This window comes from Saccopteryx bilineata, chromosome 4 (genome assembly GCF_036850765.1).
Source record: "Saccopteryx bilineata isolate mSacBil1 chromosome 4, mSacBil1_pri_phased_curated, whole genome shotgun sequence".
Lineage (NCBI taxonomy): Eukaryota > Metazoa > Chordata > Mammalia > Chiroptera > Emballonuridae > Saccopteryx > Saccopteryx bilineata.
The window spans coordinates 200,990,314-201,012,874 of NC_089493.1; the positions used below are offsets into that span (position 1 = coordinate 200,990,314).

At 38.1% G+C, this 22,561-nt stretch overlaps 1 protein-coding gene across 2 annotated transcripts in view; it reads left to right on the forward strand.

Annotated features, from left to right (window-relative positions):
- Nucleotides 1-22,561, forward strand: part of IQGAP2 (IQ motif containing GTPase activating protein 2) — a 449,634-nt gene that overhangs the window by 394,413 nt on the left and 32,660 nt on the right. For both annotated transcript variants that reach the window (XM_066273593.1, XM_066273594.1), the window contains exons 23-28: nt 2,237-2,400; nt 5,595-5,819; nt 7,001-7,141; nt 7,491-7,575; nt 17,254-17,486; nt 19,457-19,589. In XM_066273593.1, coding sequence (XP_066129690.1) covers nt 2,237-2,400; nt 5,595-5,819; nt 7,001-7,141; nt 7,491-7,575; nt 17,254-17,486; nt 19,457-19,589 — 981 coding nt within the window. The remainder of the gene's footprint in view (nt 1-2,236; nt 2,401-5,594; nt 5,820-7,000; nt 7,142-7,490; nt 7,576-17,253; nt 17,487-19,456; nt 19,590-22,561) is intronic.

The window sequence follows — 22,561 nt, forward strand, 5'->3', positions numbered from 1 at the left end:
CTTCAGCTGGAAACTTTTCCACAAGTGGTACATTTTCTTCCTGGAGAGTCAGGTGTCCTGATGTGTGGGGCACCTGCTGTCAGTAGTGATGCCTGAATCTGTGCTTGAGGATGTCACTGATGTTAGGTGTACAGAGAACATGTTAGCCAAACCATAAGTGAGGTGTGGCTAGGCCCATTGAGAGAAGAAATGTTCATTTTGATACAGTGGAGAATTCTCTATTTGGAGTAATAGATTGAAAAACGGCTGTAGTGCCACAGAGGACCACAGTGTGCCAGCATAGAAGAAAACATGTTAAAACAGAATTGTCCATGGAATCCACGGCCTAATACCAGCAGCCTTTCCAGAAAGAAAGGGGGCTCAAATTGGCAGAGAAGGGTTTTTGGCTGCCAATTAGATTAGTAGTTATCCACCAATTGGAAAATTAATCTTAGACATTTATCATTTCTGACATTCACAAACTTCTAAATGTATGAAGTTTCTTGGATAGAATTTATGTCATGAGGAAAGTGAAAATTTAGTCATTGGCCTAAGATTTGTATTGTTTTCCCTATTACATAAGTGGAGGCTTATTTCTCAGAAAAGAAAAAAGGCATAGGAGCACATTTAGAATAATTCCACCAAGTTTTATTCCCCACACACTCCAAAGCCAATAGTCCCAGGACACAGCCATTCAGGGAAGTGTCCCTTTTAATCATGTGTTTTTCTTCACCTTTTCTTCTCTCTTCTTTGGAGACATTAGCCCAAGATCAGTGAAGAAACTATAGAATAGCAAATGGTCTGGATTCTAAGACCTCTTAGCCACAGTAGCCAGTCAGCTAGCATAGGTTTTGCTCTGGGTTTGTCTCTGCAGGATGAGCCTACATTTAAAGTTTTTAGGGCATCTGAGAGCAATGAGGAGGAGGCATGGGCTTTTTTCACCTTAGAGTAACCTTCCTTTCTCATACTCCCATATGCTTTGTGTGGGAAAAAAATCACTACAGAGGTATAAAGAAACAGTTGTACTGAGCTGCTTATTCATAAACTTTCAGCCAATTATTATAGGCTTGAAAGTAAATCTAAGTAGTAAAGTATACTAGAATTTAGAATTTCTTAAAAACACTAAAGCCAAACTGCTTGAGTAGAGTTGTCTCTTGGTGTCCATGGGGATTTGGTCCTAGGCCACCCAAGGATACTAAATTTCACAGATGCTTAAGTCCCTCATATAAAATAAGGTAGTATTTGCATATAACCTGTGCACATCCTCCTGCATACTTTAAATTGTCCTAGTGCAATATAAGTATTTGTTATACTATAGTGTTTAGGGAATGATGACAAGAAAAAAAGTTGTATCTGTTCAGAATAGGTACCACCATTGTAGACTTAACTATATAATACTCGTCAGCAACAAAGTAACTTTTTCCAAATGTTTTTTATCTGTGGCTGGTTGAATCCATGGATGTGGAACACCTACAGATGTGGAAAGTCAACTGTACATTAGATGAAAACTGGTTTCCATGTATGGAAATTTTTCTTATCAGAAGGAAGATGAAAAGTAGGCATATTTCTCTATACTGTATTTTTCTCTGCTAACCTTCATAGGTTGGTGTAGCTCCTGGGAAAAACCGTATTACTGGTGCTGCATCGCATGGACTCCATGCCCAGCTGGACCGTCACGGCTCCATTTCAATGTTTTTAACATTTTTGTCAATATTTAAGTTGTCTTTTATTTTTCTGGTCAGTTTCTTCTGACATTCCCCCCTCAACTGTCCTGACCTTCACCTCTCTCTTTCGCCTCCTTATTTCTTATTCCTTATAAAAACATTGTAGTCATCCCACTGTCTTCACATGTAAAATACATCCTTTCTCTTTGTAGTCTCAGAATGTGGGATGTTTTATTCTATTGCTCACTTCTTTTCGGACAGTATTAGCTGGGCCCTTGGTCCGTGCTTGCCAGGCTCTTTGGGTACCAGAAGATTGGCCATCCCCTTTCTCTTCTGGGACCTGAAAATAAACATTAATATGTGGCACAAAATGGTTAACTGTGTAAGGTATATATAACATAATTATGTTGTATTAAATATATCACATAGTATACAAAGTTTAAATCCTATGGTAGCTTTCTACTGTAGCTTCCTATAATATAGTATTAATATTAACTGATACCTTTTAAAGTCTTACTTTGTGCCAGATACACTTCAATATATTACCATGTAGTTTTGGGGGTTTATTTCTCTTCTTTCTTCCTTTGTTTTAGACCAATCCTTTATACCTGGCGAAGCTGATTTTCCAGATGCCACAGAACAAGTCTACTAAATTTATGGATACTGTTATTTTCACACTGTACAATTATGCTTCCAATCAACGAGAAGAATATCTACTCCTCAAGCTTTTTAAAACTGCTCTGGAGGAAGAAGTAAAGTAAGTACATAAATATGTTGTAAAATACCAATAAACTGACTATTTTGTTAGTGGTAGCTATCTCTGATTTATTAAAATAATTTTAAATGATTCTTATAAGTTATTTATGCCTATTAAAATATATCAAATTTCTTGAGAAATTTCTACATCATTATTGCTATACTCAGGTACAACTTCCACCCACAGTTGATATCTTTTCTAATTCTAACCTAACTTTTGATTTTGTAACTATCCAACAACTGAAAATCAAAAGCTTTTTGAAAGTCAGTAAGAAAATTTAATTTGAATTGAAATTCTGTGAGCAGTAAAGCCATAAAAGAATGAGGTGTTTGGGATCTCTGCTAGTCTTTCCATCTTACTCAAACTTAAGCTTATTTTTTCTAATTTGTTTTCTGGCTCAGTTAATGTAAAGAAAAAGTATAAGTAGCTATAATGAATGGGCAAAGAAATAAAATATACAAGAAATGCCCTTAGCCAACTAGATGGACCATAACTGCCTTCCTAACTTCTTGACACCTGACGCTATATGCTTGTTTCTGTGGGTCCGTGAAGCATATTAGCCAGGCACCTCTACCCTTAGGATGTCTCTACACCAACATGAGTAATAGAATTCTCAAGAAATAGTAATTCTGTGCAGAGGAATAAGGTAAGAACTAAATGAATGATACACACAGTTTAACAGAATAGAAGGATTAGGTAAGACAGGTTCCAATTAGGTCATGGATAAAGATTTTATGGAAGAGGAGGTAGTTGGCCCAAAACCTTGAAAATGTCTATAACTTTATAAGAAGAAATGGAAAAGGGAAATAAGGCAGGATAGTAATACAAATATCATGGGCTGAGGTCCAAGAAGAAGTAGATTAGTCTCACCAAGATGTGACTTTATTAGCAACTCCCAGGAAATGAAGCTGGAAGGATAGGTTGAACAACATCATGGAAAATAGTGAGGACAGGCCCAAGTGCTGAGACTCTCTTCACTTTCTCAGAAGTTGCCATGTTTTTTGAAAAGGATATATATGGACATGACCACATTAGGTTTTTAGCAGATTGACCTGCTGGCTATGAATGAACAGGATGAACAGTAGCTACAAAGATCAGAGAAATGGGAGAATGAAAAGGAAAAAAAATAGTTTGTATTTTTAACAAAGTAGAACATATAGGTGAAAATATCCAGCCGAAAATTGGAAATTCAAGACTAACTCCCAGGAAAGAGATAGGGATTGGACAAGGAGATCAAAGGATAGATTCAAGAGAGATGATAATTGAATTTGTGCATGTGAGTGAGGTCTGAGGGGAAAGCATATAGAAAGTGAAAGAAACCCTGGACAGATAGCTTGGTTGGTTAGAGCATTGCTCCAAAGCACAGAGGTTGCTGGTTCGATCCCTGGTCAGGGCACTTACAGGAACAGACCAGTGTTCCTTCCTGTCTCTCTCTCTCCCTTCTCTCTCTAAAATCAATAAGTAATTTTTTTTAAAAAGAGCCTGACCAGGCAGTGACACAGTGGATAGAGTAGGAGTCGGGAACCTATGGCTTGCGAGCCAGATGGGGCTCTTTTGATGGCTGCATCTGGCTCGCAGACAAATCTTTAATAAAAAAAATAATAATATTAAAAATATAAAACATTCTGCCTGGCCATGTGGTGGCAGAGGGGATAGAGCGTTGGACTGGGATGCGGAGGATCCAGGTTCGAGACCCCGAGGTCGCCAGCTTGAGCGCAGGCTCATCTGGTTTGAGCAAAGCTCACCAGCTTGGACCCAAGGTCGCTGGCTTGAGCAAAGGTCTGCTGTAGCCCCCCCCCCCCCCGGTCAAGGCATATATGAGAAAGCAATCAATGAACAACTAAGGTATCACAAAGAAAAACTGATGATTGATGCTTCTCATTTCTCTTTGTTCCTGTCTGACTGTCCCTATCTATTCCTCTCTCTGACTCTCTCTCCATCTCTGTAAAAAAAATAAAAAAAAATAAATAAATAAAAATAAAAAAAAAATATATATATATATATATATATATATAAATAAAACATTCTCATGTATTATAATCCATTAATTTCCTACCACTCATGTTCATGTTTGCAGATGGCTGGAGCCAATCACAGCTGTCCTCCGGGAAAACACCAAATTTTTATTGGATAATGCATAACATACACAGGTCGTTGTATGGCTCTCACCAAATTACATTTTAAAATATGTGGCTTTCATGGCTCTCTCAGCCAAAAAGGTTCCCAACCCCTGGGATAGAGTGTAGGACTGGGATGTGGAGGACCCAGGTTGGAAACCCCGAGGTCGCTGGCTTGAGCGCAGGCTCATCTGGTTTGAGCAAGGCTCACCAGCTTGATTCCAAGGTTATTGGTTTGAGTAAGGGGTCACTCGCTCTGCTGTAGCCCCCTGGTCCAAGGCACATATGAGAAAGCAATCAATGAACAGCTAAGGTACCACAACAACGAAGAGTTGATACTTCTCATCTCTCTCCCTTCCTGTATGTCTGTCCGTCCCTATCTGCCCCTCTGTCTCTGTCTCTTAACAAAAAAAATTTTTTTAAAAGAAAGTGAAGAAAAACAATTCAGAGGTGGGAAGAGGAGACAGAAAAAGAAACAAATGAAATAACTAAGTAAATAAAGGCATTCTCAGACCCTAAAGAGAAAGCAGATAAAAAAGGGAGACAGTGGTCAAGTGGAAGGAGGCTGAGAGGTTGCACAGAGATATGAAAGGGAGGAAAGAGGGAAGGTCAGAGGAATTGGCCATCAGAAGTCATGAAGAATTTTCTCAGCCATGTGATGTAGCGAGAAGCCACATTGCATAGAATTTGAGTGGGACTTGAAAAAGTGGAGATAGTTCATTTCAATCAAAAAAGTCATTTTTGAAATTTATTAACTAGTGGGGGCACAAAAGTTGGATAGTGCCACCAAGTATTATTAGTTTTGGTCCATGTTCAGTTCATGCCTGTCTTCTAGATTGAAATTAAATCTGAGAATCTATTTTTTAATACTTACATTTCTCAAATCAGAAACACTTATCTTACAAATGACAATTTCCTTTTAAATCACACCATCTTTGATCTTCAGTGGAGAAAAAAATAGCCCACAAAGAGTTCACTACCAGAGAGAATATGCACTGCTTAAAACTCTTCCACAGAAGCAATTCATTTTATTTTGGTTTGGGCTTTTTTTTTTATTCTTTTTTTTTTTTTTTTTAGATCAAAGGTGGACCAGGTACAGGATATCGTTACTGGGAACCCTACAGTCATCAAGATGGTTGTTAGCTTTAACCGAGGTGCCCGTGGACAGAACATGCTACGTCAGTTACTGGCTCCAGTGGTAAAAGAGATCATTGATGACAAGTCCATGGTCATCAACACGAACCCTGTAGAGGTATACAAGGTTTGGGTGAACCAACTAGAAACACAGACTGGAGAAGCCAGGTAATGAAGCTAGGACGATGTTGGTTTCAATCATGTTTTATGATCATTTTTACATGTGTATTTATACATATTCTTAAACTCTGTTAAGCGCTGTTAAAAGAACAAAATTTACTGTACAAATTCCATTTCAATCCAAGATGTTGCCCCCTTTAACATATTGTGCAGGTCACATTCTTGGACTACTGCTCATCTTGATAGACATAATGTCAAATTTCATAACCAATTGATTCCCAAAGCCACAACTTCTGTCCTCTCCCTTGGTTATTGTTTGTGTGTTTCTAAACTAGACCTAGAAATTGTACACACTTTCTCTGCACCTGACAGTACATACTTTTTTAGATTTACCAAGTGAGTAACTTGAATGTATCAGCATCAACAAACCAGATGGGATTGGCTTGTTCTACATGGTGGTTTGTATATCTAAGCAGTCACAGCTTTTTATTTCCTACAAAAGGATGCCTTTTGAAATCATTAAGATATGCACAACTTCATGGTTGTCACAGCACTGTTTGTAATAACAAAAGTTGGGCAAAGTCAAAATATTTAGCTTTGGGGAATTTGTTAAATAAAAGTTTGTGTAACGTAATGGGGTAGTAAGTAACTATTTAGAATCATGGTATAAAATTATATTTACTGGCATGGGAAAATGTTCACAATTCATTTTCAGTTGCAGTTAAGTATAATAATTCATTTTCTTTTTTAAAAGTGTTTGTACACACACATTTAGGAACTGTATGGCATGTATGTATAATACACGAACTGCATTATACCCGTGAATGTCTGAAGCCCATATACACACATGCATAGAAGGAGGACTCAGAAAGCTTTGCACTAAAATATGAAAAGTAGTTGTAAACTGGTATTTTTCACTTATATGCATTTTTCTCTGTAAACATACTATTTTTTATAATTTTTTAAAGGTGGGGAAAAGAAAGTTAGCTTGGTCTGCCAGTTATTTTTCCAGAAGAGCTCTGAGGGAGAGCCTAGAGTGTCCTTGCTCCCCCAGGGGCAGAGAAGCCTCTGGGCATGCGAGGCCTCCCCTCACTTAGCAAACCTTTTGTAATTGGAGTCAGTGGGCAATGTCAAGTTCACTATACAAAGCTTGACTGTAGAACCAACTTGGCAAAGATACAAATGCTTGCACCTAAGTCCCATAAAATTGAAAACCCTTGTGTTTTCAGCAATCTGCCTTATGATGTGACCACAGAACAAGCTCTCACATACCCAGAAGTGAAAAATAAACTGGAGGCATCCAGAGAGAGCCTGCAAAGGATCACCGACAGAGTCCTGAATTCCATCATTTCCTCCCTTGATCTACTGCCGTAAGTTCTATATACAGCACCTTGACCATTTTTTGCTAAAAGTTCTGGAAATACTATGTAAAATAAACCCCAGTACTGAACATAGGCATTTTCTCTCATATTGTATTTACTATTTTAAACATTTTCCTACACTTGCATTTTTAATTCATAACTATTCTCCAGTGAGGTGAAAATACAGACCAAGTACTCAGTTACTATCATCCATGGAAATCCTGTAATCTTGTTATCATTTTGTTTTATGTGTACTTTTTAGGAAAATGCTCAGCTTTAGTTGACTGGAACAATTGCGTGTTTCTTTCTCATTTAGCCTTTTTTCATTATTTTCTTTTGTCATCTGTTTTACCTATAGTTATGGATTGAGGTATATAGCCAAAGTACTGAAGAACTCGATCCATGAGAAATTTCCCGATGCAACAGAAGATGAGCTATTAAAGGTAGGTTTTCAAGGGTAATTTCACCACAGTTTCTCTTGACGGGTATAAGCCAAAATTACCAACACACCATTTTGTAAGATTTGTTGGCCTTCTGTGACTATTTATAATTAGCTGCAGCTCTATTGCTAATGGCTATCAAGACAATTGATTAGATTGTGCAACAAAGAGAGACCTGAAGATGGCAGTGGAGTAGGCAGATGCACAGACTCCTAGCTCATACTACCAAACTGGATTACAAATTAATTTAGGAACAATCAGTGTGAAAAACCAACTGTGGACTACAAGAACAGCTCACAAAAACCAAGGAGCAAAGAAGAAGCCACACTGAGCCTGGTAGGGAGCGCTGAGGAGCGGTGAGTCTCCCCTGCTTACAGGAACAAAGGGAGTATGAGGCTGAGAGCCCAGAAGGGCTCTCTTTCCAAGGAAAAGAGTAGTAAATATCACCCACAACCACTTGTCTGGGGACCTGGGAACAAGGTATGTTGAAAAGGCTGGCTTATCTTCCAAAAGGAAAAGTGGGAGAGAGAGAGAGTTGGTGAGGGGCAGAGGAATGCAGGGGATGACCTGAGAAGCTGATCATCCAGTGCTGGAGGCAGCCATAGCTGGGGGAGGGGCTGATCCTTCCACAAAACAAAAAACTGAAGTGCTTCCAGGTCACAAATCTCCAGACATCTCTCCAGCTCCAGTCAGCGCAAAAGACACAGCTGAAAACAAGAAGTGGGAAGGAGGGGCAGTAACTCAGGTCTCCATGGAGATCTGAGATACACCTCCCCCTACTGAAACTGAGAAAACACCCTACCCCCAGAGAGAGTAACTATAAGAAGAGGACTTCAGAGTGTCAGGTTACAGCCACCTCATTGCTGGATACAGTTTCAAATAAGCCCCCTGGTGAGAAAGGTAAACAAGACTATCACCTGTTAAGAAAACAAACAAATAAAAACTTCAAAGCGGCTCAAATCCAAAAGTGCATTACAAATAATAGCTGATACCAACCCAAGAAGACCTAGAAATAACACAATTGAAAACTGAAGGCAGACAACACCAAGCCTAGCCTCAACGAGCTCTACAAACAAAACATCCAAACACACAGACATAATGAGAAGACAGAGAAGTGCAATCCAAATGAAACCACAAGAGAAACATCCAGGAAATAAACTGAGTGATATGGAAATAACCAAACTTCCAGATGCGGAGTTCAAAATAATGATGGTAAGGATGCCTAGGGATCTTAGAACAACAACAGATGGTCATTACAAACACCTAAATAAAGAAATAGCAAGTATAAAAAAGGATATTGAAATATTAAAAAAGAACCAATTGGAGGTGACAAATACAATATCAGAAATGAAGACCACAATAGAAGGAATTAAAAACAGGATGGTTGGAGTATAGGATCGAATGAGCGAGTTGGAGAACAAGTGGAATGAAGGCATGAAAGCAGAGAACAGAAAAGAAAAGAGACTCAAAAAGTCTGAGGAAACTCTTAGAGAGCTCTGTGACAACATAAAGAGAAATAACATCCGCATTATATGGGTTCCTAAAAAAGAAGAGAAAGAACGAGGGATAGAGACTTTGTTCTAGCATATCATAGCTGAAAACTTCCCTAAATTAATGGAGGAGAAACTCTCACAAGGTCAAGAAGCACAGAGAACTCTATTAAAGAGAAACCCAAAGAAACCTACACCAAGACACATCATAATTAAAATACCAAAGCTTAGTGATAAAGAGAAAATATTAAAAAGTGCTAGAGGAAAAAAAGCTATCACCTACAAAGGAGCTCCCATAAGGATGACATCCAACTTCTCAACAGAAACACTTGAGTCCAGAAGGGAATGGCAAGAAATATTCAAAGTAATGTAGAATAAGAACCTACAACCAAGACTACTTTATCCAGCAAGGTTATCATTTAAAATTGAAGGAGAAATAAAAGGCTTTCCAGACAAAAAAAAAAAAAAAAAAAACTCAAGGAATTCAGTACAACCAAACCAATGCTGCAGGAAATGTTAAGGGGCCTGATATAAACAGATAAACAGATAAAAGTGGGAAAACAATATAGCAAAAGAGGAATACAGCTTTAAAGAATAAAATGTCAATAAACAACTACATATCAATAATAACCTTAACTGTAAATGGATTAAAATATCCAATCAAAAGACATAGGGTAGCTGCATGGCTAAGAAAACAGGACTCATACATATTCTGTCTACAAGAGACACACCTTAAAACAAAAGATGCACATAGACTGAAGGGAAAAGGATGAAAAAAAACATTTCATGCAAATGGAAATGGAAAAAAAAACTGAGGTAGCAATACTTATATCAGACAAAATGGACTTTAAAACAAAGGATATAGTAAGAGATAAAGGCCACTGTATGATGATAAAGGGAGTAATCCAACAGGAAGATATAACTATTATAAATATCTACGCACCTAATATAGGAACACCAAAATATATAAAGCAGACTTTGATGGATATAAAGGGCGAGATCAACAGCAATATTATAATACTAGGGGATTTCAATACCCCACTAACATCACTAGATAGATCATCAAGAAAGAAAATTAACAAAGAAACAGCAGACTTAAAGGACACACTAGATCAACTCGATTTAATAGATATCTTCAGAACCTTTCACCCTAAAGCAGCAGAATATACATTCTTTTCAAGTGCTCATGGTGTATTCTCTAGGATAGACCACAAGTTAGGGCACAAAGTGTTCTCAACAAATTTAAGAAGATTGAAATCATATAAAGCATTTTCTTTGATCACAAAGGCATGAAACTAGAAATGAACCACAACAGAAAAGCTCAAAAATTCTCAAACACATGGAAACTAAATAACAGGTTGTTAAATAAATTGATTAAGAATGAGATCAAAGAAGAAATAAACAAAATTCCTAGAAACAAATGATAATGTGCATACAACAACTCAAAATTTATGGAACACAGCAAAAGCAGTACTGAGAGGGAAGTTCATAGCACTACAGGCACACTTTAAGAAGCTAAAAAAGCTCAAATAAACAACTTAACCCTGCATCTAAAACAACTAGAAAAATAACAGCAAGTAAAGCCCAAATGTAGTAGAAGGAATGAAATAATAAAGATCAGAGCAGAAATAAATGACATAGAGGCTGAAGAAACAATACAGAGGATCAATGAAACTAGGAGCTGGTTCTTTGAAAATGTAAACAAGATTGATGAACCTTTAACTAGACTCACCAAGAAAAAGAGAGAGAGGACTCAAATAAAATTAGAAATGATAGTAGAGAAATAACAACTGACACAACAGAAATACAAAATATTGTAAGAAAATACTATCAAGAACTAACTGTATGCCAAAAAACTAGACAACCTAGATGAAATGGACAAATTCCATGAAATATACAATCTTCCAAAAATCAATCTGGAAGAATCAGAAAACCTAAACAGACTGATTACAACAAATGAGATTGAAACAGTCATCAAAAACTCCCAACAAACAAAAGTCCTGGGCCTGATGGCTTCACAAGTGAATTCTACCAAATATTCAAAGAAGAATTAACTCCTATCCTTCTCAAACTCTTTCAAAAACTTCAAAGGAAGGAAGACTTCCAAACTCCTTTTATGAGGCGAGCATAATGCTGATTCCAAACCTAGGCAAAGACAACACAAAGAAAGAAAATTATAAGCCAATATTCCTGATGAATATAGATGCTAAAATCCTCAACAAAATATTAGCAAATCGGATCCAACAATATATGGAAAAAATCATACACCATGATCAAGTGGGATTTATTCTTGGGAGGCAAGGCTGGTATAATATTCACAAATCAATCAATGTGATTCATCACATAAACAAAAGGAAAGAGAAAAACCACATGATAATTTTAATAGATGCAGAAAATGCATTTGATAAAATCCAGCAACCATTTATGATCAAAACTCTCAACAAAGTGGGAATACAGGGAACATACCTCAACATGATAAAAGCCATCTATGACAAACCCACAGCCAACATCATATTCAATGGGCAATAATTAAAAGCAATTCCCCTAAAATCAGGAATAAGGCAGGGTGCCCCCTTTCACCACTCTTATTCAACATAGTCCTGGAAGTCCTAACCACAGCAATCAGACAAGAAGAAGAAATAAAAGGCATTCAAATTGGAAAAGAAAGTAAAACTATCATTATTTGTAGATGATATGATGTTGTACATAGAAAACCCTAAAGTCTCAGTCAAAAAACTACCGGAAACCTGAAGATGGCAGCGGAGTAGGCAGATGCACAGACACCCAGCTCACCACCAAACTGGAATACAAATCAATTTAGGAAAAATCAGCATGATAAACCAACTCTGGACTACAAGAACAGCTCTCAAAAACCAAGGAGCAAAGAAGAAGCCACAACAAACCTGGAAGGGAGCACCTGAATCTCCCCTGCTTACAGGAACGGAGGGGGAGGAGTGAGGCTGAGAGCTCAGAGGGGATCTCACTCCAGGGAAAAGAGCAGAAAATACTGCTCACAGCCAGTTGCCTGGCTACCAGGGAGCAAGGTGTGTTGAAAAGACCAGCTTATCTCCCAAGTAGAAAGGAAAGAGATAGGGACAGACTGTGAGGGTCTAAGGAATGCAGGAGACGACCTAAAAAAAGCTGACTCATCTGTGCTGGAGGTGGCCATAGCTGGGGGAGGGGCTGATCCTTCCCCACAAAACAATACTGAATTGCTTCCGGATCAGAGATCTCCAGACATCTCTACACCTCCAATCAGTGCAACAAGACACAGCTGAAAACAAGAAGTGGGGAGGAGGGGCAGTAACTCAGGTCTCTATGGAGATCTGAGATACACCTTCCCCTACTGAAGCTGAGAAAACACCCTGCCACCAGAGAGATTAGTTGGTGGAAGAGGACTTCAGAGTCTCAGGTTAACCCACCGCATTCCTGGATACAGTTTCAAGGAAGCCCCCTGCTGAGATCAGTTAACAAGACTATCACCTGTTAAGAAAACAAACAAATCAAGACTTCAAAGCTGCCCAAATCCGAAAGTGGATTACAAATAATAGCTGATACCAACCCAAGAAGACCTAGAAATAACACAACTGAAAACTGGAGGCAGACAACACCAAGCCTAGACTCAACCAACTCTACAAACAAAACACCCAAACACAGACAATGAGAAGAAAAAAAGTGCAATCCAAATGAAACCACAAGAGAAATCTTCAGGAGATGAACTGAGTGATGTGGAAATAATCAAACTTCTAGATACAGAGTTGAAAATAATGATTGTAAGGATGCTTAGGGATCTTAGAACAACAATGGATGGTCATTATGAACACCTAAATAAAGAAATAGCAAGTATAAAAAAGAATCAGTCGGAGATGACAAATACAATATCAGAAATAAAGACCACAATGGAAGGAATTAAAAACAGGATAGATAGAGCTGAGGATCGAATCAGCGAGTTGGAGGACAACTGGAATGAAGGCATGAAAGCAGAGAACAGAAAAGAAAAGAGACTCAAAAGTCTTAAGAAACTCTTAGAGAGATCTGTGACATCATGAAGAGAAATAACATTCGCATCATAGGGGTTCCTGAGGAAGAAGAGAAAGAACAAAAAATAGAGACTTTGTTCAATCATATCATAGCTGAAAACTTCCCTAAATTAATGCAGGAGAAACTCTCACAAGTTCAAGAAGCACAGAGGACTCCATTAAAGAGAAACCCAAAAAAATCTACACCAAGACACATCATAATTAAAATACCAAAGCTAAGCAATAAAGAGAAAATATTAAAAGCTGCAAGAGAAAAAAAGCTATCACCTACAAAGGAGCCCATAAGGATGACATCCAACTTCTCAACAGAAACACTTGAGGCCAGAAGGGAATGGCAAGAAATATTCAAAGTAATGCAGAACAAGAACCTACAACCAAGACTACTTTATCCAGCAAGGCTATCGTTTAAAATCGAAGGAGAAATAAACAGCTTCCCAGACTAAAAACAACTCAAGGAATTCATTACAACCAAACCAATGCTGCAGGAAATGTTAAGGGGCCTGATGTAAACAGATCAAAGTGGAAAAAGAATATAGCAAAAGAGGAATACAGCTTTAAAGAATAAAATGTCAATAAACAACTACATATCAATAATAACCTTAAATGTAAATGGATTAAATGATCCAATCAAAAGACATAGGGTAGCTGCGTGGATAAGAAAACAGGACCCATACATATGCTGTCTACAAGAGACACACCTTAGAACAAATGATACACATAGATTGAAGGTAAAAGGATGGGAAAAAACATTTCATGCAAATGGAAATGAAAAAAAAATGGGGTAGCAATACTTATATCAGACAAATTGGACTTTAAAACAAAGGATATAGTACGAGATAAAGAAGGCCACTACATAATGATAAAGGAGTAATCCAACAGGAAGCTATAACTATTATAAATATCTATGCACCTAATATAGGAGCACCAAAATATATAAAGCAGACTTTGATGGATATAAAGGGCAAGATCAACAGCAATATTATAATACTAGGGGATTTCAGTACCCCACTAACATCACTAGATAGATCATCAAGAAAGAAAATTAACAAAGAAACAGCAGACTTAGCAGACTTATTGGACACACTAGATGAACTCAATTTAATAAATATCTTCAGAACCTTTCACCCTAAAGCAGCAGATTATACATTCTTTTCAAGTGCTCATGGTACATTCTCTAGGATAGACCACAAGTTAGGGCACAAAAGTGTTCTGAACAAATTTAAGAAGATTGAAATCATATCAAGCACTTTCTCCGATCACAATGGCATGAAACTAGAAATGAACCACAACAGAAAAGCTCAAAAATTCTCAAACACATGGAAACTAAATAGCAGGTTGTTAAATAACGAATGGATTAAGAATGAGATCAAAGAAGAAATTAAAAAATTCCTAGAAACGAATGACAATGAGCATACAACAACTCAAAATTTATGGGACACAGCAAAAGTACTGAGAGAAGTTCATAGCACTACAGGCACACTTTAAGAAGCTAGAAAAAGCTCAAATAAACAACTTAACCCTGCATCTAAAACAACTAGAAAAATAACAGCAAGTAAAGCCCAAATGTAGTAGAAGGAATGAAATAATAAAGATCAGAGCAGAAATAAATGACATAGAGGCTAAAGAAACAATACAGAGGATCAGTGGAACTAGGAGCTGGTTCTTTGAAAATGTAAACAAGATTGATGAACCTTTAACTAGACTCACCAAGAAAAAGAGAGAGAGGACTCAAATAAATAAAATTAGAAATGAGAGTGTAGAAATAACAACTGACACAACAGAAATATAAAATATTGTAAGAAAATACTATGAAGAACTGTATGCCAAAAAACTAGACAACCTAGATGAAATGGACAAATTCCTCAAAACATACAATCTTCCAAAAATCAATCTGGAAGAATCAGAAAATAATAAAACATTGATAAAAGAAATCAAGGAAGACACAAACAAGTGGAAGCATATACCGTGCTCATGGTTAGGAACAATAAATATCATTAAAATGTCTATATTACCCAAAGCAATTTATAAATTCAATGCAATACCAATTAAAATACTAATGACAGGCCTGACCTGTGGTGGCACAGTGGGATAAAGCGTCGACCTGGAACACTGAGGTTGCTTGTTTGAAACCTTGGGCTTGCCTGGTCAAGGCACATATGGGATTTGATGCTTCCTGCTCCTCCCCCTTCTCTCTCTCTCTCTTTCTCTCTCCCCTCTCTCTAAAAATCAATAAATAAAATATTTTAAAAAAATTTAAAATACCAATGACATACTTTAAAGATTTAGATCACATATTCCAAAAATTTATATGGAACCAAAAAAGAACACAAATAGCCTCCGCAATCTTGAAAAAGAAGAATAAAGTGGGAGGTATCACACTTCGTGTTATCAAGGTATACTACAAGGCCATTGTACTCAAAACAACTTGGTACTGGCATAAGAACAGGCATATAGATCAATGGAACAGAACAGAGAACCCAGAAATAAACCCACATCTTTATGGACAATTGATATTTGACAAAGGAAGTAAGAGCATACAGTGGAGTAAAGACAGTCTCTTTAACAAATGGTGTTAGGAAAACTGGACAGCTACCTGCAAAATAATGAAACTAGACCACCAACCCACAGCATGCACAAAAATAAACTTAAAATGGATAAAGGATTTAAATGTAAATTGTGAAACCATAAGTATCCTAGAGGAAAACTTAGGCAGTAAGCTCACCGACATCTATCGCAGCAATATCTTTGCTGATTTATATCCACAGGCAAATGAAATAAAAGACAGGATAAACAAATGGGACTATTTCAAACTAAAAAGCTTTTGCAGAGCTAAAGACAATATGAACAGAATAAAAAGACAAACCACACAATGGGAGAACATATTCGACAATACGTCTGATAAGGGATTAATAACCAAAATTTATAGAAAACTTGTAAAACTCAACACCAGGAAGACAAACAATCCAATCAAAAAATGGGCAAAAGAAATGAATAGACACTTCTCCAAAGAGGACATACAGATGGCCAATAGACAAATGAAAAAATTTTCAACATCACTAATTATTAGAGAAATGCAAATTAAAACCACAATGAGATACCACCTCACACCAGTCAGAATGGCGCTCATTAACAAAACAACACAGGATAGGTGCTGGTGAGGATGTGGAGAAAGGGGAACCCTCCTGCACTGCTGGTGGGACTGCAGACTGGTGCAGCCACTGTGGAAAACAGTATGGAGATTCCTCAAAAAATTTAGAAATGGAACTGCCCTTTGACCCAGCCATCCCACTTATCCCAAGGACACCATGTCACCAACTGAAAAAAAGAAATGCACCCCCATATTTGTTGCAGCATTGTTCACAATAGAGAAGATCTGGAAACAGCCCAAGTGTCCATCAGTGGATGAGTGGATTAAAAGGGTGTGGTGGGTGTGGGGGGGTGTGTGGGTGTGTGGGTGTGTGGGTGTGTGTGTGTATATACATATATAATGGAATACTATGGGGCTATGAAAAAGAAGGAAATATTACCTTTTGCAACAATATGGAGGCACCTGGAAACTATTATGTTGAGTGAAATGAGCCAAGCAAAAAAATATATATATCACATGACCTCACTCATTTGAGGAATCCAATGAACAATGAGAACTGAGCAATGGAATTGAGACAGGAGGGATCAAAGAGACCAGAGGAAAAGAGGACAGAGGGAAAAGGGATGATAGGATGGGATAAACCTGAAGGGAAGGGGGAAGGGTACTGTAGGGAGGGGGGCAAGGGCAAGGGATATTGAGGGGAATAGTGGTAGGGGGGATGCATTCAGGGTGACCGTAGAATCTATGTAAACACAATTAATTAAATAAAAAATAAATAAATAAAAATAAAAAGACTATTGATTATGCTGAGATTAATTTGGTGATCTTACACATTATTGAGCTTCTTTATTTTAGATCATTTGGGAGGCGGTAGCATATTTTTCACCAAAAATAATTTTATTAAATGTATTAGTAATGTGTGATTATGTTCACTACCTTTATTTAACTCCCTGTACCAGAAAATAATTTGCTTTCTTGGGAAATGTCAGTTTATATTTACTTTAGAAAAAAACCCAAACCCTTGAGTTTTCTCTCTTAAAAATAGTCTTCTGCATCACTTCAGATTGTTGGAAACCTCCTGTACTATCGGTACATGAACCCAGCTATCGTAGCGCCAGACGGCTTTGACATCATCGACATGACAGCCGGTGGTCAGATAAACCCGGACCAGAGGAGAAACTTGGGGACGGTGGCCAAGGTCCTTCAGCATGCAGCCTCCAACAAGTTATTTGAAGGAGAAAATGAGCATCTTGCATCTATAAACAATTATTTATCGGACACATATCAGAAGTTCAGGTGAGAGGGATCATTGTTTTGGGAAAAAGTTGCAAGGTGGGGAGAAGAAGGATGTGTGCTCTATGTTCAAAGCTGAATTGGAGGACAGGAGCTTCATGTGACCGTATGCAGTTCTTCCACGAGGGTACACCGGCGGGTAAAAGGAGAGTCAGGCAGGCTGGGTCACTTCTGTCTGGTGTTCCCCATCCCACTCCTAGAGCCCCTGTTACACTGAATTGTCCCCATTATGTATGATTTCTGCTGTCAACAAAATGAAACATTTACTGTTGGTGGTGTGCTACAGGCTCATGGTACTTAGAATTGGATATCAAAATAGCTGATCTTTGCTTTTTTGAACTTAAGAAAAGGTTTTGTTTGCTTTTAAGAACTTGTTTGATCAGGTAAAACTTGCCTTATCTGCATCAAACAGTAAGAAGGAAGCTGAGTAGTTGGTTTGGAAAGGTTAGGAAGGCCCAGTTTCTATATTTGTTGAGGATCATGTGTGGATATGTTCTGTTCTCAAACCTTTCCTAATTATTCATATAAGACTAATTCTATTGACTTCCAGTGCATTTCCGAAGTGTCTCACTGACTATGCTACAGGAACATGAGGAGTGTGTCTAGCAAAAATCTTCACCCTGAATACTGTCTCTGGCCTTTACTGTTTCTCTTGTCTGCCACTCAGTAGGTCATAGGAATATAACGTAAATGTGGCCTCTTTCACTCCTCACTTGGAAAATGACAATTCTCCTTCCTCAGTTGTGTTCTGGATTAGTGATTTATCTACTGACAAAGATAATTTGTGATTATTAATCTCTATTTGGAATTTATGGCCTTTTGGGGGGAAATCTCCAAATCCCCTTACTACAGGGAGTTTTGATTTCTCAAGCTGCTAACTTTAGGTCTTCTCACTGACTGAAAAAGGAATTTCCATTCTCCCTGCGAATGCTTATTGGCTATTACAGCCTCCCTTCCTTCTTTTTTTTCAGATTATTTATATCAACCATCTAGAAACAAAACCAAAGCCTCCCCTTACCTCCTCTTACTCCTCTTTTTCCCTTCCATTAATATTTATCCTTTGTGTACCTCAGCAACACAAAAATTATAGCCAAAAAAGGTACAGAGGACCAGTTATCACATGAGAACATGCTTCTTTTCCACCCCAGCATGGCTGATTGCCATTTATGTCCCCAGCGTTGGAGTGGGAAGGTAGAGGTCATTTCTTGTGTATAAGCCTTGGGTACCCTTAGGAGATACTCCAAGGATGGTTTGAGGCATAAGGAACATTTACAACTTTATAGAATAGAATACCTACTCTACTTGTGCAAAGGACTACCCCTAAACCGTGATCCCAGCACACCTGGCTTTCTTGGTCTATTTAAACTTGCTATAGCTTAAAACAACAGATGTTTTAGAGTCTGAGTTCTGGAAGAATGGGGCCTTGTTCACATTTGTGTATCTATCCTTAATAGTATTTCCCTCAGCCATAGGATCAATGTAGATCCTCTACGAGTAGAGCAGGCTTAACTCAAATTGTTGTCAAATTGGGACAGAAACTCTGAAGGGTTGTTGGGATTTTGAAGGCCCAGGAGTTGTGCCATCTGAAGTAGCAAATTTGATTGTTTTTTTTATTGTTTTTTCTATAGTCTTCATTCTTAGATCAAGGAGAATTAGTCTTGACATTTTTTGTTCAAATTTCAAGGGCCATCTCTTTAAATAATATATATTTTTTAAATGACCTGCCCAGAATTTGATTCTATTGAGTCACTAATAGAACCCTTACTGCTCTCCCCACTTCCTCCTGAGGAGCTGGTTTAACATCCAGAGTCCGGGGCGCCGTCCAGGAACCAGCCTGGGAGACGCTGAAACAACTTCCCTGAGGTCTGGGGTGGAGAACACAGAACTACCCATTGTTCAAGATTTCCTCACTATTTATGAAGCTGTTTAACTCATGGATTTGACTATCTTAAGACTTTTTCTTTCTTTATTAGAAAATATTTCAAAGAAGCATGTAATGTTCCTGAGCCAGAAGAAAAGTTTAATATGGATAAATATACCGATGTGGTGACAGTCAGCAAACCAGTCATTTATATTTCAATTGAAGAAATCATCAGTACACATTCAGTAAGTGGGGTTAGAAAAGGCTCTTAGTAATGAAGTCATAGTTCAGACGTCTGTTTCTTGAAAATGCTTGGTCTCTCTACAGGGTTTACTGAAGCATGTGTGAATATTTATATTCTTAGTTCTAAGAAACCTTTGATTATTTATTCCCTGACTCTTATGCATTAGGAAAACTCCTCCCAAACAGGATAAATGTTTACTTTTCCAATGATTCATGTACATAGTCAGATTGTGAATGTGCAATTTAAGCCCTGAGCAGGGCAGACCCTGGTTCTTTCCCCACCCACCAAAGCCACTGTGCCTGAACCCCTATATACTGTCTCTCCATTTCAGAAATCCTCTCAGTTTGTCCAGTAATTTCATGGGAAAATGAGAATATTTTCTCTATTCTAATGTTTGGACCTAAAGAAAGAGGAAGCAAACAAACTGCTCAAGGTTAGGGAAGAGAGGACTCTCCCACCCAAAAATTGCTGCCTACAAAGAATCACTTCTATTGTTCTGGAAACCCTCATTTCTTAGAAATGGCAGTTTCAGTCTGTGCTGTGTCATAATGTCTCCATCTGGTTGTCATCACCACCAGCCATTAATGCGTGTCATTAGCCTGTTGGAGGCAGGGCAGTTTGCTTGGCCTTGGGAAGCCTTAGATGACTTTTTCAGTCATTTAAAGAGAGGTTTTAGTGGGGGGTTGGAGTTTTGTTTTGTTTTTTTAAGACCAGGTGGAAGTTATTTCCTAAAAAATCTAGGTTCTTAAAATGTAACCTTTTCAAGAATAATTTTGGACTTTGCTTCTCCAAACCAAGTCCGAGAAATGTGTTCAAAATGTACCCCACACTTTCCACGTCAGAACCTGCATACTTACAAAATCCCAGGTGATTCAGATACATACCAAAGGTAAAGAAGCCCTGGTTAAGGGTTTATCCAACTTTGGATGATGCACACAGCTAGAAAGAAAGCATAATGAATACATACTTCTGGAAGGTCCTGCCCCTGCCCCCCAAAATGAGATATACCAACCAGGTGCAAAGGGCTGTTCAAAATGTTAGTCTTTATTTTTAAGCTCTAGTAAGAAACTAAAGCTTGACTACCAGTTTGGAAAAAAGATTGGATCTACTTTTGATTTCCCTCTTTCAAAGTTAGAAAAGGGAACCTTCTCAACATTTCAACAAGCTCTCCTTAAGTATTACGAGTGACCCTAAACAAAGGCAGGTCTGCATGACTGGTTGAAGGAGTGAGTTGGTTGATTAAATGAAGAAGCTATACTTCTTTGTCTACTTACAAACACCCAAAATCACAAAGAAAACATGTCCACATCTAGCAATGTATCATTTGCAAAAGAAACTTTCTAATGAGCAAGTGTATTCATTCATATTTGAGCAGCATCCCATTTGTCTATTTCTATAGTAGATTATCCATCCCAAAGAAAATGTCCACATGTTGTCTCTACATTGCTAAGGGCAATAACCTCTTGCAGAAAAAGTGTGGGAAGTTAGTTTCTCTCTTTCTCTCCCTCTCTCTCTCTCTCTCTTTTGTGACAGAGAGAGGGGACAGATAGCAGATAGGGATAGACACAGGAAGGGAGAAAGATGAAAAGCATCAATTCTTTGTTGCAGCACCTTAGTTCTTCATTGATTGCTTTCTCGTATGTGCCTTGACCGGGGGGCTACAGCAGAGTGAGTGACCCCTTGCCCAAGCCAGCTACCTTTGGGCTCAAGCCAGCAACCATAGGATCATGTCTATCAGCCCGTCCTCAAGCCAGCAACCTCAGGTTTCAAACCTGGGTCCTCTACATCCCAATCCAATGCTCTATCCACTGTGCCACTGCCTAGTCAGGTAAGTTAGTTGTCTCAAAATGAGAGATTCTTTTCCAAGGACAGCAGAGAAAAAAATGTTATTGTATAAATTTAGACCCTGTAAGGAGAAATAATCTGTTCCTTTTATGACAAATTGAGAACAGAATCCATCTTAGGAAACATAGCTTGTGCCTGCTTTGGAATTCCTTTATATGTTAGGTTGGAAGCAGATGTAATAACGTGGGAGCAATGTAATTTCAGAGAAAGATCATTCTGTTTACTGTCTGTCTCAAGTGAGGAGGTGTCTACACGCAGACACAGACATGCAGCAGTGCGACATGCCAAGCCTGTGGCCACATGCTTGTCCCTTGTTCTCTAAGGATCATGAAAAACCCAAAATAAGCTCTTTAAGGAGACATTTTCAGGCAATTTTTATGTTCTGTAATTATCAGAAGAGAGAGTGGAAGCTGGCCATCCCATTTCAGAGACAGCAGCCAAATCGCCTATCCTGTCTGTCAAAGAACAAGAACATAAATGTATCCATCGTGCTTATTTTGTTCTTGTCTCTAATTTACCTTCCTCCCCAAAACATTCTATGTGTGACCCTTCCAGATTTAACTATGTCTTTATATTATCTCTTATTTATATAATGTCATTCTTTTAATTAGTTCACCTTTTTTATTGAATTTATTGGGGTGACACTGATCAACAAAATTATACAGGTTTCAGGTACCCAATTCTACAACACATCTCTGTACACCATATTGTGTGTTCACCCCTCCCCCCACAAGTCAAGTCTTTATCCATCACCATTTATTCCCCCTGTATCCTCCTCTACCTCCCACACCCCGTCCCCTACCCCCGGCAATCACCACACTATTGTCCATGCTCCTGAGTTTTTCCTTTCTTTTTTTTGTCCTTTTTTGTTCAATCTCTCCACCCCCTTCAACCAGCCTTCCTTACACACACACACACAGCTTTCAGCCTGTTCTCTATGAGTCTATCTCTGTTTTGCTTGTTAGTTCATTTTACATATGAGTAAAATCATATGGTACTTGTCTTTGTCTGATTGGCTCATTTCACTTATCATAATAATCTCCATGTTCATCCATACTGTAACAAAAGGTAAGATTTACTTCTTTTATGGCCATTTGGTATTCCATTGTATAAATATACTATAGCTAT